At 27.9% G+C, this 15,811-nt stretch overlaps 2 protein-coding genes across 2 annotated transcripts in view; both read left to right on the top strand.

Annotated features, from left to right (window-relative positions):
• The window catches only part of LOC123300924, a 41,676-nt gene extending 32,021 nt beyond the window's left edge, over positions 1-9,655 (top strand). The window contains exons 2-3 of the mRNA XM_044883605.1: positions 6,759-6,911; positions 8,166-9,655. Of these exons, the coding sequence (XP_044739540.1) occupies positions 6,759-6,911; positions 8,166-8,398 (386 nt within the window). The 3' untranslated portion in view covers positions 8,399-9,655. The remainder of the gene's footprint in view (positions 1-6,758; positions 6,912-8,165) is intronic.
• Positions 9,656-12,054: 2,399 nt separating this feature from the next.
• LOC123300926 (protein quiver-like) lies at positions 12,055-15,295 on the top strand. Its single transcript, XM_044883607.1, has 3 exons — positions 12,055-12,212; positions 13,975-14,145; positions 15,038-15,295. The coding sequence occupies exons 1-3, from the start codon at positions 12,149-12,151 to the stop codon at positions 15,271-15,273; spliced, it is 471 nt and encodes a 156-aa protein (XP_044739542.1). The 5' UTR covers positions 12,055-12,148; the 3' UTR covers positions 15,274-15,295.
• Positions 15,296-15,811: the final 516 nt, after the last annotated feature.

Genomic DNA, 15,811 nt, shown 5'->3' on the forward strand with positions numbered 1-15,811 from the left:
TTAAAAATGTGAAAATGTAATTTTTAATTGAAAATCCAAGTCACATCAGGTATCCGTCCAAAAATCTGCAATAATTTTAAACACAAAAATTATTTTTTCTCAAGTAGCTCTCTCTTTCTTTTCTAATTTCTTTCTTGATACCTTAATGTGTACACAATAATTAGGGCTGCCAACCATAGATTTCCATCAAATACGAATAGTTCTACACATAAAGAAATTGCGAAATAAAATATTTAAACAAAAGATTTTAATGTAATATTTGAAGATTATATATTTTAAGTTCCACTATTAATTTTTGTTCACAGTTGGCAACCCTAGTAATAAATAGCTAATTGTTTTATTATCATGCTTTGAATGGGCATAGCCGAAATTTCAAATAAATAATTTCCATGGCATACCAAAAAAAAAACCTTGGGAAATCTTTGACTTAGGATGATAAAGCAAAAGCTGTACTTTGATAAATATACAGGTGTACCAGTATTTTTAACCGTATATATATACCCTTTCCAAAAAAAAAAAATCCAATTTTGAAATAAAAATTTGATCATATAAAATAAATATTAAACTCTTTCTAAAGATTTTTAAAGCCGTGGTTGATTTTTTCTCATTAATTTTTTCATAAGAATTACGGCTTCTATATGGTGCACCTACTATATTTTTCAAAAAAAATTTGTATTATATTTATTAAAGAATAATTGTATATCTCTCTAACTATGACTCATTTTCCGATACGTGAATCTCAAAAGCGTAATTTTTCTTCAAGTAGAAATTATATTAATAAGTGCTATTTATAAAACATGGTTTTAAAATTTATTTTTTTGTAAATATTTACGGCATAATTTTTTTTCTTTTATTTTTGAAAAATGTTATAATTTAATAAAAAAAAATTTAAATAAAAATTATTTTGTTATTAAATTTAATTGTTTTTATTTCAACCCACATCAAAACATTTTATTAAATAAATTATTTACTTTGAGTACAGAGTTAATCTAGTTCCCTTGTTATATGGGGGATAGATACTTTTATCAAATCGGGGATGCAGGTTTTTTTATAAGGATTTAAAAATATTGATATTATAATTTTAATAATTTACATAATAAAATTTACTACGCTCAATCAAATATTTAAAATAATAAATACAAATTAAATTAATGTTTAAAATTCCCCTTGCGTTCAAGAATAAAATTACTATTTGTATAGTCAAAATACTCAAATATTTTTATTTTAAAAAGCTATTCTTTTTAATTTTAAAAAGCTGTTATATTGTTGGTGTCCCAAAAGTAGGAAAATGTCGAAAACAATCATCATCAAGTTAAAGTGAACGTGATTTTTATATTTGATGGGAAATAAGATTTTGACCCCCAGAAGTGAAATTCAAAATCAATGATACTAAAGACTAAATATCTTGGAATAGGTCAATCATACGTTCTAGATCTAATTTTCGTAATTTTTGTTTTAAAATCCTGATAGTTATATTTGGCATTTAATATAAAGAGGCAAAGGTATAGACCAAAATAATGGAAAAATTAAAAATGAGAATTTTGTCATGAAAATCGAAATATGAGTATAAAAAAATGATCATCAAGTTTTTCTAATAATTCGATATCGCTAACGCTAAGCAAAATATTATGCATCGATTCTATTTGCCAATTTGTAGTAGGCTGAGTTTATAGTTCAGATTCCTGTTATCATAAATCCATTACCCTATGATAGTGCAAAATTAAAATCGATATTCCTATGAATAACGAAAATATGGGGGTGTCATCATCTTAAAAGCGGCACACTGTATATTTATTCAAATCTGCAAAAAATGAACGAAATTCTAGAAAATTTTAATAATTACGGTATATTGCATTAGAAATAAAATGTATCAGTTTTTCACCATTTTTTATGGAATGGCATATCTCAAAGGAAACAATTTTCCCGCGTTTGCGTTTCCTACAGTATAGTTCTGTCATTGTTATTCTGATATAGGCTTATGGAACAGTTTTTACAGTGAAAACTGTTTTTCTTTTTTCATACAAAATAAAGTATGACCTTTTTTCAAAAAATTAGCTTCTTGTAAATAACAAATTAGCGCTTGGAAATTTTTATATTTTAGTTGAATGTTAAAAAATATTTATAAAAAACGTTCAAAAAATTTTATAACAACACATATTTATTTTTACCCACACATTCATATAAATGTGTATCTCTAACACAAACATTTCTTTTTGCTTACATTACCTACCAAGATTCATTTCCGATAACTTCGTATAATTTCTCTCACAGATGGCGAAACTATAGTTCACACTATACCTTAAGTATGATTACCAAAAATGTTAAGGATACACATTAGAAATAAGCTAAATCCACCACTGGGTTATCTGAATTTAGGATACTTAATCGCAATGCGGCCTTGTAGAAAATGTCACTAAAATTATAGTGCCATCATATAAACAAATAAATAAAAAATTTTAAATCAAGGCTTTTGTAGAAAAAAAAAAAATTAAATTATTATTCCAAAAAAAATTAACATAAATTAGTCACTTCATTTAAAATAATAGATAATAATCGTACAGGTAAGTAATATCTACAAATAAACAAAATGAGGGCAAATTAAAACTGATTATATAATTTAATTTATTCAACTGATACTTAATAACTATAATAATTACATAAAAAATATATTAAATTTTTAAAATAAAGTAAGAATATTAATCATTTTTATTAGACGATATTTAATACATTTTATGTGACCATCTATCATTAAATGAGATGGACATTTAACCAAAATGACCTTTCAGTCATCGTGCATCATGTAACTCAGTTTTAACTATAATAGTGTAGGGTGTCACTCAGTGTTACAGATAAACTCTCAGGGGCTATAGATAGACACATTTATATGGAAGCATTTTTAAGGTGATTGTAAACCAACAGTATTGTAAAAAAAAATTTGGTTTATTGCAAGGTACATACATATAAACCAAATACATGCTTTGTAGTCAAATAATGTATTATTTGTAGCTTTACAATACCACGCAACTACAAAAATATATTATATATAAAAATACATAGTACACATAGTATACATAATGTGATATGATTTATATGCGCTCCCACCATTTAATGAAATTTCATTTTTTTGGTACGGAGCCCTCAAAAACAGTTGTACTGGACCAAATTGTAAATCTAAACCATTCTCGAATCTCCACGAACACACACAAAAAATTTCATCAAAATCGGTCCAGCCGTCTAGGAGGAGTTCAATTACATACACACGCACACAAGAAATATATATATTAAGATTGTGTGTAAGTACTGCTTATAAACTAATATAGATATCTCTCTTCAATCATCAATACTCTAACTATAGTCGTCTCTGATCATCAAATGATGGATCTTCGATGAACTCATAATTAAATTAAAATTTTGGTTTTATATTATCGATAACCTTCTTTTTTTATGGTATTATTAACTACAAGATTTTCTAAATATTTTAGATAGTTGTTTATCAAACTCTACTATTTTTTTATATAGAAATATCCAATTGAAAGGATAAGCTATATGATTCATCTTTTTTTCAGCCAACTTTGAACGATAAATGGAAATCCCTAGTATTATTCAATCCTTGCGTATCTCCTTAAGAACTGGATTTTTTCAAAATTAGTTTAATGTTTAGAAATTTAAGATTGTTGGCGTAGGTAATATATATGTAGTCTAGGTAGAAAAATTTTTCATTTTACGATTAACATTTTTTTTCTTATAACAATCCCTCGAAAGTACACAAAAAGTATCGAAAATTTCCAAAGATTCCGAAATTTTTTTTGGTTACACCTTTACTCTCTTGATGAGAGAAATTCTCACAATTCCTGAAGAATTCCTGAAACTGAAAATATAAGTTCCTCGGAAATTGTGAGAATTTTTCTCGTCACGAGCGTAAAGGTATATGCCAAAAATATTAACATTGCAAATTTTCGTTTACTTTCGTGTATCTACACGTTTACTTTCGTTAGTTCAATATTAGTCGAACTCAGTTTTAAAAAAACTTGTGATAGAAGCATAATGAAATTAGTTAACATGAATTTAATTATTTTGATTATTCCACTGCTCTAATATTTTCACTCTCAAACATCATTTAATAATCACGTAATCAAAGTTAAAGAATATTTAACGCATGAGAAAATCTCTCACCACGCGACTAAAGATAACCCAACGGTTGACACGAGTGCTGACGGGTTATAATTTTCTGTTTCGTGCACTAATTTTATACCATGTATATATGAAATATATCATAGATGATACGAAAAGTTTGTAGGTATAGGTGTTCATAGAAACTTCTAATTTGTCCATTTTCGGTTGTCTGTCCGTCCATCCGTCTGTCAATACGATAACTCAAAAACGAAAAAAGATATGAAGCTGAAACTTTTACAGCATACTCAGGACGTAAAAAGTGAGGTAGAGTTCGTAAATGAGCAACATTGGTCCATTGGGTCTTGGGTCCGTAGGACCCATCTTGTAAGCCGTTAGAGATAGAACAAAAGTTTAAATGTAAAAAATGTTCCTTATAAAAAAATAATAAATTTTGTTTGAAACATTTTTATTTGTAAACATCACTGTTTACCCGCGAGAGCGCAAATTGTATAGTATGTATTATGTGGGAATATCAGTTATGTATGTGTGACATGTAAGTATGTGTTATGTGATAAAGTAATCAACACTGTCTGTAAATGATATTTCAACAATTAACTCCGTCAATTGTTTGTTTTCACTTGTTTTTAATCGATTTATTACATGTTTCTTTAAAATGTCCTCTCTTTACTTTTGTAGAATATGTGTAATTATTCTGAATCATCTTTAAGTAAAAATAATATGAAGTACGGTTAAATTTGGTCGACATTATCAATTAAAATAATTATGAATGAAGTTTATTTTTTTTATTATATCTTTTTATTTATTTAGAAATTTAATCATCTTTGCGTATGTCATACTTAATTTAAACTCTAAACTCATTCATTCTACTGTATTGTTATTGTAAATACTTAAGTCTCGAGTAAGAAAAAACTCGTTTTGAGGAAATGAAATTATAGAGTAACTAACAACGATTCAATTTAATTCAGTTAAATTTTCTCTGTATTTACATAATTATTTGTGGTAATAATTTATGATAAATAAAATTTAATTAAAATATTTGTTTGTTAATAATTTATTATTTTATGAGTCATATACTCTTAGCAAGAGTTGGGAGTGTATGCTCAGTGCAAAGGTTCACCTTTACTCCGTATATTTCCTTGGATTTATAGTAGAACAGGCGCTGGATGGGGCTGAGTGTGCAAAATATGAGTCCCGCATTTTGTCAATTGATTCTTGTTCAGAAAAGCTTATAGATTAATATTCTGGATCTTGCCAGAAACCCTATTGGTCCAATTTTTGTATACCCCCCCCCCCACCAAAAAAACAGTTAAATGACATTTTTTTGAATCTAGTCAAAGTTACTCTTGATTCTATAGGTTATTTAACGTCAAAAAGGCTCTTTGTGATTTTTTTCGTAAACTTCTTCGTTTTCGAGCGATCAACAGTTTAATGTTTGGAAAAAAAGGCCATTTTAAAAGCTGAACTAACTGTTTCTTTGGAGGAGGGGGGTATACAAAAATTGGACCAATATGGTTTCTGGCAAGATTCACAATATTAATATATAAGCTTTTCTGATCAAGAATCAATTGACAAAATGTGGTACTCATATTTTGCACACTCAACCCCATCCAGAACCTGTTCTATATAGGTGTTTTGCTCAGTGCATGCAAAGGTTCTCCTTCACTCTTATATTTTCTTGGATTTATTTATAAGTGTTTTGCAACTATAAGAAAGATGTTTGGAAGAAGAAACAAAAGTACCTAGAATTTTTTTATCAAAATTACTAATTCTAAGCATCAGACTATGAATATCGAATAAATGTTTTCTGTTGTTATTTTTTGTTTAGATATGCTTGTTTTAAGAATATACGAGCACCAAGACAAAATTTTCAATAAAAAGCTTGATTTTTTAATATGAAGTTGGACTAGATCTAAATCAATTCTGAAAATTATTGGGGGAAAACTCTGAAACTTTCCCGATTATTTAAATAAACAAATGACTTCAAAAGTAGGCATATTTAACATTGGTTTTATAGTAAAACGGTAGATGGATGATATGTTTTCATAGATTTCTCCAAAATTAATCAGTAGAAATATAAAAAAAAAAATTATTTTGAAAACCCTAATAATTTATTGAAAACAAAAAGAAAACATTTGTGCCCGACTAATTAAGGATGTATGAGCACGGTAGTGGGGACACAAATTTAAAAAAATATATATTTTCAATTTTGATGGTGAATTATAACTTGACAATATAAGACGAAAAGTAAGATATCTGAAGTAATTTTCAAAATATCGATAATTAAAAATTTTGTTTAATTATTTAGCTTTAGAAAACCAAGGTAGATATCGAAAAATTGTATTCTTATTTTTCGTATACATTCATAAAGTTATAACAAAATTCATCAACAAATTTGAAAATAAGGTACAAATCAACCCTAAATCAAAAATTGCAGTGCTCTCGTACTACCTTAACCGATATTTAAGATAGAATTATCAAAATTCACAAATTTATTAATTTTAACACATGAAATAATTTTGTCCAGTTTATTTATGTTATTTTAATTTTATCATTCATTTTCAAATTTCATTTTTCTATGGAAACTAATTTTTGTAAACTATATTTGTGTTTGTTTTATTTTACAGGAGATGCCATTAGATGTTTCATTTGTCAATCCGATAGAGACGACAATTGTAATGATCCCTTCAACAAAGGCAACGCCATATTGTTAGATTGCACATTGAAATATCCGTCAACACCATTTCAACCAAACTCCTGCATGAAAACTATCGAATACAGTAAGTTAAAAAATGGACTAAGTCCATGTCATTTAGTACATCCTTTTAGTAAAGGGTTTTCATAGAAAAAAAGAACTTTCTTTCGTCAAAATTGTAAAAAACGGGAGGTGAGAAACATACAACCACAAAATATGTTTCGATCTAAAAGAAAATATTTTTTTGAAAATTTACAAAATTAAAAATGATTTACAATCGATTCAAACTTGGGACCCCTTGAGTAATTTTCAAAATTCAAATTTGTTCCTGATTTTCATTCCTGTCAAGAGATTTTTCCGATAGGTATTTAATAAACAGGGCTGGATTTAGCCTTAGTATCACCCCTAGGAAAAGCGAAAAAAGCCGCTCCATTACTACGCACAAATTAGATGTAATGAGTACATTTTCCAAACTTTAATTTAGCTATAACATGAAATCCTGGCATTTTCATGACTTGTGACTATGGAAACTTTTCTTTAGAATGATTGAAACTATCATTTCCCAAAATTTGAAAAATTTTGATCGAAATGCAAATTACCGGTTAGGCTTTTTTAACTTTTAAATAAACTTCTGCAGTATCAATAAGTCAGAAGGTAAATTTTATTCTATCATTTTTTCAGTGCAATACGCGTGGAAGTACACAAATTAGGTAATGAAAACTCGAGGTCTAAGAAATAAAAATTTCTTAAACGTTTAGATCGTTACGAATTTCTTTATTTTCCAAATTTCCAAATTCATTGATAGCCGAGAATATTTCCTGAATCTTTTCATATATTAAACATCTTTTTCGCAATTGAGAATGCAGATTGTCAAGAATAACATTGAAATTATTAACTCTGAAATGGTCCCGACCTGACAATCGAACATCTCCAACTCGTGATTCATCAGCGTGCAATTTTTCCGTACTTATACTGGAAATAGTCGTCTTATATTTTTGTAATTCGGAAATTTACAAATAACTTTTAATTTGAAGATGTTTTCAACACGATTACACTGTTCAAAGCATCTTCGATAACGCAGAGAAATTTTTTTTCTCATTCTTCTCATGCGTGCTCCAAAATTGGAAAAATATATATTATTAAAATAAATATTAAGTAGACGAATCAGGCTCCACGAATCGGCTCCACTTCCATTTAAATAGTTCATATGTTACTTTTTAGAAACCTAACAAAATATATGAATTCCATCTGAATTGAACGACGGATAGCGGAATATTAAAATTCGCCAATTTACAACCATAACAAAAATTTTTATAACTTTTACAACTTTCTTTTCCAGATCAAAATTCTGGTGTTCGTCATATTGTACGCTCATGTGGATATCAAAGTTCATTAGTGGCTCCTGGAAAATGCGAGCAACCGTTACATAGTAATACGATCAAAACTGAATTTTGTGAATTATGTAATACAGATGGGTGTAATTCAGCGCCATCACTTTTATCCAAAAATATTTTTGTACATTTATTAGCATTTTCATTTGCTGCAATTGTTGGCAATTATATTTTATTTTAGTGTAATTAATTAAGTATTAATTATTATTAATATAATTAGTATTTTATTGTTTTATATTTTAACGTGAAAAAAGTGCAACCAGAATGTACAATTTATTAGTCAGGTATTCATTTAATATTAATATAACAAAAATATGAAATTTTAAAATTATACGAGGTGGTACAAATATATAAATGTTGTGTAACATTTATACAGAAATATCTTCGATGCATATACCTTTTTTAAATAATTTTTGTAGTGAAATAATGAATAGACAAAATAGGTATTCTGTAATTAGTTTGCGTGACATTTGCTGTTTTTATAAGACTTGTTTTAAAAAATAAATATTATCCTCTAATCAAACCTTTAACGATTGCTGCAGCATTACCATCACAAATTTGTACAAATTTATGCCCATAAATAAAGAAAATCGTGAAAAATCTGAAAATCTACTTAAGATGTCGAGATATATTAAACTTTCTTTGTAGTATTTCAGTGATAAATTTAGGCCATATTTAATGATAACTTGACCGCATGAAGAAAATAATATTTGAAAAAGCCAAAATGCGTTGGTGCGGCTGTCATTTCGCAAACAACTTTATGTCAAGGAAGTTATGCTATGGAGACGTGAGAAAAAACATTCGGAAATAACCACCGATATCCATACCACCGCTGAATCGTTATATTAATACTTCAGAATTTCATATACAAATAATTCGAATGTTTTAGTAAAGTAATGCCATCTTTAATTTGATTTGACTCAGCCTACGCCCTTGGGTAATAAACCGTTTAAATATTCGAATTTAAGCCTTATTAACAAATGGGAATCTAAGCTTTAAATATTACGCTGGAGACATTTCCCAAGTTATAATCTTCGATGTGACAGTTAATTGCCCGCGCCTATTTTTCGATGGTCTCCTCAATACTAAACCCGTCACTAGCCCACTAAACAACAAATTAGCCATTTTATTGCTATCATGTCACCGTAATTCATTTTGATTAGTTTGAAGCAAATATGCTGCCTGAATATATTGGGTGACTCTAAACGCTGATACATTAGCACAAAAATATTTAGTTACATAACTTTTATAAATGATTGTACAACTCGTGTTATTTTTTTAATGAAATATAATAAAAATGTACTTAAAAGAAATGTTAAAACGTATTTTTGTTAAAAAGACATTATATTTTTCGTTAATTCAAAGTTGATATTCGTATTATACTTATAGAATGTTTTTATGTTTTATGTTTAAATAATCAAAAATAAATATAACAAATCCATCTTTATTTTAAAATAATAAAAAATCAAAAGCCAACATTGTTTCAAATTTTATTTATTTACAAATATTTATACAATGTTTTCAGTGTGTATGACCGGAAGAAAATATATTTAATGTTCTATTTACTGATTATTTATTTAATAAAGTTGTATTATTGAAATTTAATGTTTCTATTTTTAATATTTTATAAATTTTAAAGACATCCTCTCATTTGTAGGATTTACGCTTAAGCAAGGGAGGCAATAGCATTTAGAGACATTTAGCGACGAATTGGACAAGCAGTAAGATTTAGATGCAAAAAAATTTTACAAAATTTGGTTCGAAAAGATTTTGTTTAGAGCGGGTCAACCGTAGCCAGTTGATCGATATTTATACTAAAGCTGCCTTCGTCTATTTATCTCGTACTTTGCGTTAAGTGAAGCTAGAAGTACGGATGATGTGAGTACTATTACTTACCACTCGAATGTATAGTAGACAAGTCGCCAGAGTTTAACATTTTTCTGCGGGATTTTTTTTTCTTTCTGCACGATTTTCCGTGCAATGACAAACAGCTTATTAATACCCCTACTACGACAAGTAAATTTGGCTCAATTGGGGTGACAAGCTTAAGTGCGATAAGCTATTTGCTCTACATAAAACAATGCTAGAAGAGAGCACCTACTCATTCTGCATGAGTAAAGTATAGGTAAATTCTATTTATTTCCCTTAAGCCAAACATCTACAAATGCAGAAAATATATTCGCTGATCAGAAATTCAGGACGCAACAGGTTGAAGAATAATTGAAAATGATTGTACCGGTGGACGACAAACAACTTTGTCCTGGACAATTTGTCACATTATATTAAATTAGCTTCCAAAACAAAGACATAAAAATCCATTAAAAAAAAAAAACTTTTAACAAAAAAAAAACCGACTTCAAAAAAAAAAAAATTCCAAAACAAATTAATATGCACTAAAAAGTAAAAAAATAACGATAATATAATGTATATAAAATTATTGTTATTTTCGGAGTCGGTGTCAGTCAAGCTAAATGTAGCAAACTGTTCTGTCAGAGTTGTTTCCTTGGCATAGTTTTTCTTTTGAAGGCAGTTTTCTTTTTGATAATTTTTTTTTTTATTGTGTGATTTTTAGTGAATCTGAAATACATGAAGTAATTTGTCACTAAAAAAAGAATCATCGAAATCGGTTGGCGTGATATTGAGTTATTCATTCTCTTGTCGTGCATACTTAATACAAATTTCAGACTTTTATGGTTTTCTCATGGATGTCAGAACTGGACCAAAATGAAATGGACTACACGGGAAGCACCAGGTTTCAAATAGATAAAGAATCATCAAAATCGGTTCACCCAGTCGAAAGTTTTGAGGTAACACACATAAAAAAATACAGTCGAATTGATAGCCGCATCCTTTTTGTTTGAAGTGGGTTGAAAAGATAATTGTCTTTAATTTTGTTCAAACCTAGGGCTAAGGATTAATTAGAAATTGGCTAAATTCTGGGAATGAATGAAGAGTAAAATACAATACTTTGGTTTACATACCTCATAAATTAAAAGATGTATGCAAACTACATTACAATTAAGTGAATTAGTTGACTATATATAGGCACTTTTCGATTTTTCAATCATTGAAAAATATATTTAATTGTCAAATTTAGTCAGCAAACTTTGTAAGAATCCTTCAGGAGATGATTTCTAAACTATTTATCAATTTTTAGATAAGTAAATGTTAATTAGAAGTGTTAAATTTTTAAATTAACATTAATTAAAATAATTCTATATCATTTAAAAATAATGTAAGTCTTTTTTGGACGTAAACCATTAAGTACGTTGGGCTCTATAAGCACATTTGTTTGATTAATTTAATTACCATATTGAAGATTGAATTAAAACAATTAATCGTCATTTATAAATATTTAAAAAAATATATATATATAATAATTATTTCAAGGTCGAAAAATGTACACGCGAAATTTCATGGGAAATACGTATAGGTATATCAACATATTAACATTTCGTAAACTAAAAAAATTGACTCATAATTAGGCATAGTTTGTTTTATTAACAACAAAATTAGAAAGAGAGCTGCAATACGAACTAATTTAGCTAAAGTATATATTATAATATAGCTAAAAGTAGGTATATTATAGCTAAATAATATAGCTAAAAGTATATTTTAATACAGCTAAAAGTATATGAGTATATTTTATAAAAAAATCATGTAAATATGTTAATGCGCACTGTTATTGTTGATAACCTGCAGTGATTACAAATTTAATTTTAAATGTTAAAAAAAACTTTGGAAGTTAATTATTAAAAAAAAAAGATACCAACACTTTGCCCCACCTTCCAATCGAATGAGATGATTGGTTGAAAATAAGAGTTTAAGGTCATATGTTAAGCCACAAATAATTTTGGTTGTATTATAAGGTAACGCAATAGTTTGTTTGCCTGTGCGTAAATTAAATTGAATGATTTATTAAAGTATAAACATGGAAAATTCTATGAAAATTTTATTGGGTGTAGTGTTTTTAAGTTGTTTTGCAATTCAAAATAGTAAGTACTTTCAGAATTTTACAATTTTATAACCAATATTTTAGATAATAAAAAATATCTTTGTCTTAAATTTAAGAAAATAGTTTTAAAAAATTACAGTAATAGTTTTTACAGTTTTAGCACAACAAAATTAAATAAAAAATCATGGTAATAAAGATAAAACTCTTGCGCCTTTAAACCTAGATGATTTAATTGTGCAAATTTTTTTTCCAGACTTTTTTGCTTCAAAATTGAACGATATATGCCAATTTTAAAATTTTTGATGATTCAATCAAATGAAAAAGGACCCACCTTGTAAACCATTAGAGGTACAACAAAAGTTTAAATGTAAAAGTTATTCCTTATAAAAAAAATAAACAACTATTGTTTGACAGATTTTTTCGAAAATATCGCTGTTTAGCCGCGAGGGCGCAAATTAGCACAAAATTTTGGTGTTCATTTTCTCAAAAACTATAAAATATAAGGAGTTGAAAATTTTCAAGTTGCTTTAACTAGTGGTCTTGTTAAACATTCTAGAAGAACGGAAAAATATTCTAGAAAATACTTTCGTAAATTTCGAAAATAAAACAAAAATATGCACAATTAAATCAGCTAGAACTTTTAGTTGAACATTTTTTTTTATGTTTAGTTTTTCTGTAATTTGTAAAAAACAGATTAAACTCCCAACAACCCCCAAAATCCCTCAATAAAGGGGGTTAGACACCCTCCCTAAGTGTCCGATTTTTTGGTACGAAGTTTTTACAACCCAATTAACAACTGTAGCAAATTTCAAAGATACAACACTTTTTTTTCTTTTAGATATTTAGTTTCATTGTACTATTTAGCAATTCTACTTATTATAGTTCAACGTCTAAATATTTCTATACTGCGCAATTTGCCTACGTTAGGGAATAGAAAGAGCTCTTTTAGATAATTCTACGTTAACATATTTCTAATTCAATGTATTTCTACTTGCTTTAATATTTTTGTACTCAAAAATAATTCTGATTTATAATTTTAAACATTTTTGCTTTTAAATCATAGATAAAATAATAGTACTATTACAATAAAACTACATATTACAATATCTTTGTTTTAAATATTTCTACTACCTTCAAAAAACACTACTCTTATCAAATTCAAGTGTGCATTGTATCACAAAAACAAAACCCAACAGTTTCAAATATTTTGGACAGAAATGGGTAATAATATCTCTTTATACATTTCTCCTTAATTTTTTATTTTAGATGAGCCCCAATTCCCAAAGATTACAATTTAGAAGTCATCGTTTTTTTTTTGTTTAGTAGTATTATATAGGATTTTATAATTTAATTGAATTATAATTCTTTAAATGTAAATATAATGAAAAGAAATATTTTGTGCAGTATTAAAATAAAGAGTAAAATAAATTTTTATTGTACCATCTTATTTTGAAATTTTTGTACTTGATGTCTTAATTCTTTATTAACTAAAATGGATACAACATAGTACAGTGGAATCCCGGTAATCCGGCCTCATATGTAATTCGAAATGTCTCTTAATACTGAATCATAATGAAGTATGATTTGTACTTCATAATATAACATAAAGAATCTTATCATTGGATTTGTGATTTGTCGGATTACTCTCAGGTACCCTTTTGTAAAAAAATTCCGGACTATAGGGAAATTCGTTAGTTCGACACTGCCCTGTAAAACGTTTGCCGAATTGCCGAGGTTCCACTATATTTAAAAACCCAAATTAAAATTAATAAACATCCGAAATTTAATTTTAATTTTTTCAGGTATAGGCTATTCCATCAAATGTTGGGAATGTAATTCTGATTTTGATCCAAAATGCGGAGATCCTTTTGACAACAGTACAATTCCAATTACCGATTGTGCGCAAAGAAAACCGAACTTAGATTATGATCCAGTTGTTAATTCACATTCGTGTGAAAAAAAAATACAAACAGGTACGTTGTGGAAGTTTCTAAATATTTTAGAAGTTCTCTAATCGTTGGGTAATAAAAGATTAAAGTTTTGAGACAAAAAACTTTGAAACAGATATTTTTATTCTCGTAAGTTGCATTGTAGTGCGTATGATAATTTCCTTTTAAAAGTTTCCAAATAAGCCTTCGATTTCATTTTTAAAGACCTATCCAACAACAAACATTAAAAACAAAGAAGAGGGTGTAAATAAATTTTCCGACTAATAAGAGGGAATAGGTATTAGTTACAAGTAAACTATATAAAATTTAAAAGAACCCCGATACATTTTTCGGGTACGGAACCCTAAACTCACATTTGGAACATATCAAAGAACACTCTTCATTAAATTACTTTTTCCCTTAGAGCCTTCTCCAAACTGAACCGATTTTGAGGATCATCGCCTTTTATTTGTTGTTCCAGATACGGAACCCTAAACTCGCACTTGAAACACAGCTAAGAAGACTCTCCACTAAATTACCTTTCAAACGAATCAAGAAAAATCAAAATCGGTTTTTTCCGTTTAGGAGCTACGATGCCACAGACAGGCAGACAGACAGACAGACACACACACACACATAGCGATCAAACTTATAACCCCGTTTTTTTTTATTCTGGGGTTAATCAAAATGACCTTTTCACATAAATGTTTCATGATAAGAATCACTTTCCTCGAAAGTATTCTTGGAATATTTATGAAGCATCAGCTTACTTATTTATTTTACGTTTTTGAATCACATAGTTGAAAAGTAAGAAGAGACTTTTTGGGAGTCATGCGAGATTTAAGCGTTTTATTGTAAATTATATTTGGCAGCGAAACTTTAAAATTGAACTAAATATTAAACAACAAATTCTAATTTTCTAACTTTTTCTTTTTAGATATAATTACTGGTAAGCGTTCTGTTGTACGTTCATGCGGATATCAAAGCCCCTCAGTGGCTTTTGGAAAATGCAAAGAACCTGAGCAGAATAGTAAAATCAGAATTGAATTTTGTGAATTATGTTCCGATAAAGATGGATGTAATTCAGCGCCATCGTTATTATCCCGAAATAGTTTTACTCATTTGCTAGCATTTTCGTTTGCTGCAATTATTGGAAATTTTATTTTATTTTAGAATAATTAAAATAATTATTCATTAATATAGATATAAATAATACTTTATTGTCTTATTTTTTTAACTGCAAGAATAATTTTAATAAATTTTAAAAATTAAAAAACTCGTTTTCATGAAAAATAAACCTCTTATACTTAGTCAATCCTTAAATGATTGTGTTTCATAATCAGTGGCGTTTTTAAGTGGGTTAAAGAGCAACATCCAACCTGAGCTCCCTTTGCAGGCGATACTGAGGCTAACGCTAGCTGGAAGCCTTAACATATTATTTATTTCATCACAAAATATAAAATTTTGGCAAATTTTTAATCATTATTAAACCATCGTTTTGAATGGTGTGTTTTTGTGCTTTATTCGGTTAAGATGCCATGAATGGTGCGATTTAACAATAAAGTAAACAATATTGATCGGAAAGCTAATTATTCATTTCGCAGAATTTTAGAATACTTAAGTGAACAGCAAAACAGAGAATGTTATTCCATCCCATATACTCATTAATAAAATATCCTTAATATTCTACATCTATGCAACTTACTTTACA

This window comes from Chrysoperla carnea, chromosome 5 (genome assembly GCF_905475395.1).
Source record: "Chrysoperla carnea chromosome 5, inChrCarn1.1, whole genome shotgun sequence".
In the NCBI taxonomy this organism is placed as follows: domain Eukaryota; kingdom Metazoa; phylum Arthropoda; class Insecta; order Neuroptera; family Chrysopidae; genus Chrysoperla; species Chrysoperla carnea.

Bases quoted from the DNA above. Each gene is read 5' to 3' on its own strand.
- LOC123300926 (XM_044883607.1), top strand. From the start codon at position 12,149: ATGGAAAATTCTATGAAAATTTTATTGGGTGTAGTGTTTTTAAGTTGT. The intron at 12,213-13,974 runs GTAAGTACTTTC...TAATTTTTTCAG, and splicing joins TTGTTTTGCAATTCAAAATA to GTATAGGCTATTCCATCAAA. The intron at 14,146-15,037 runs GTACGTTGTGGA...TTTTCTTTTTAG, and splicing joins TGAAAAAAAAATACAAACAG to ATATAATTACTGGTAAGCGT.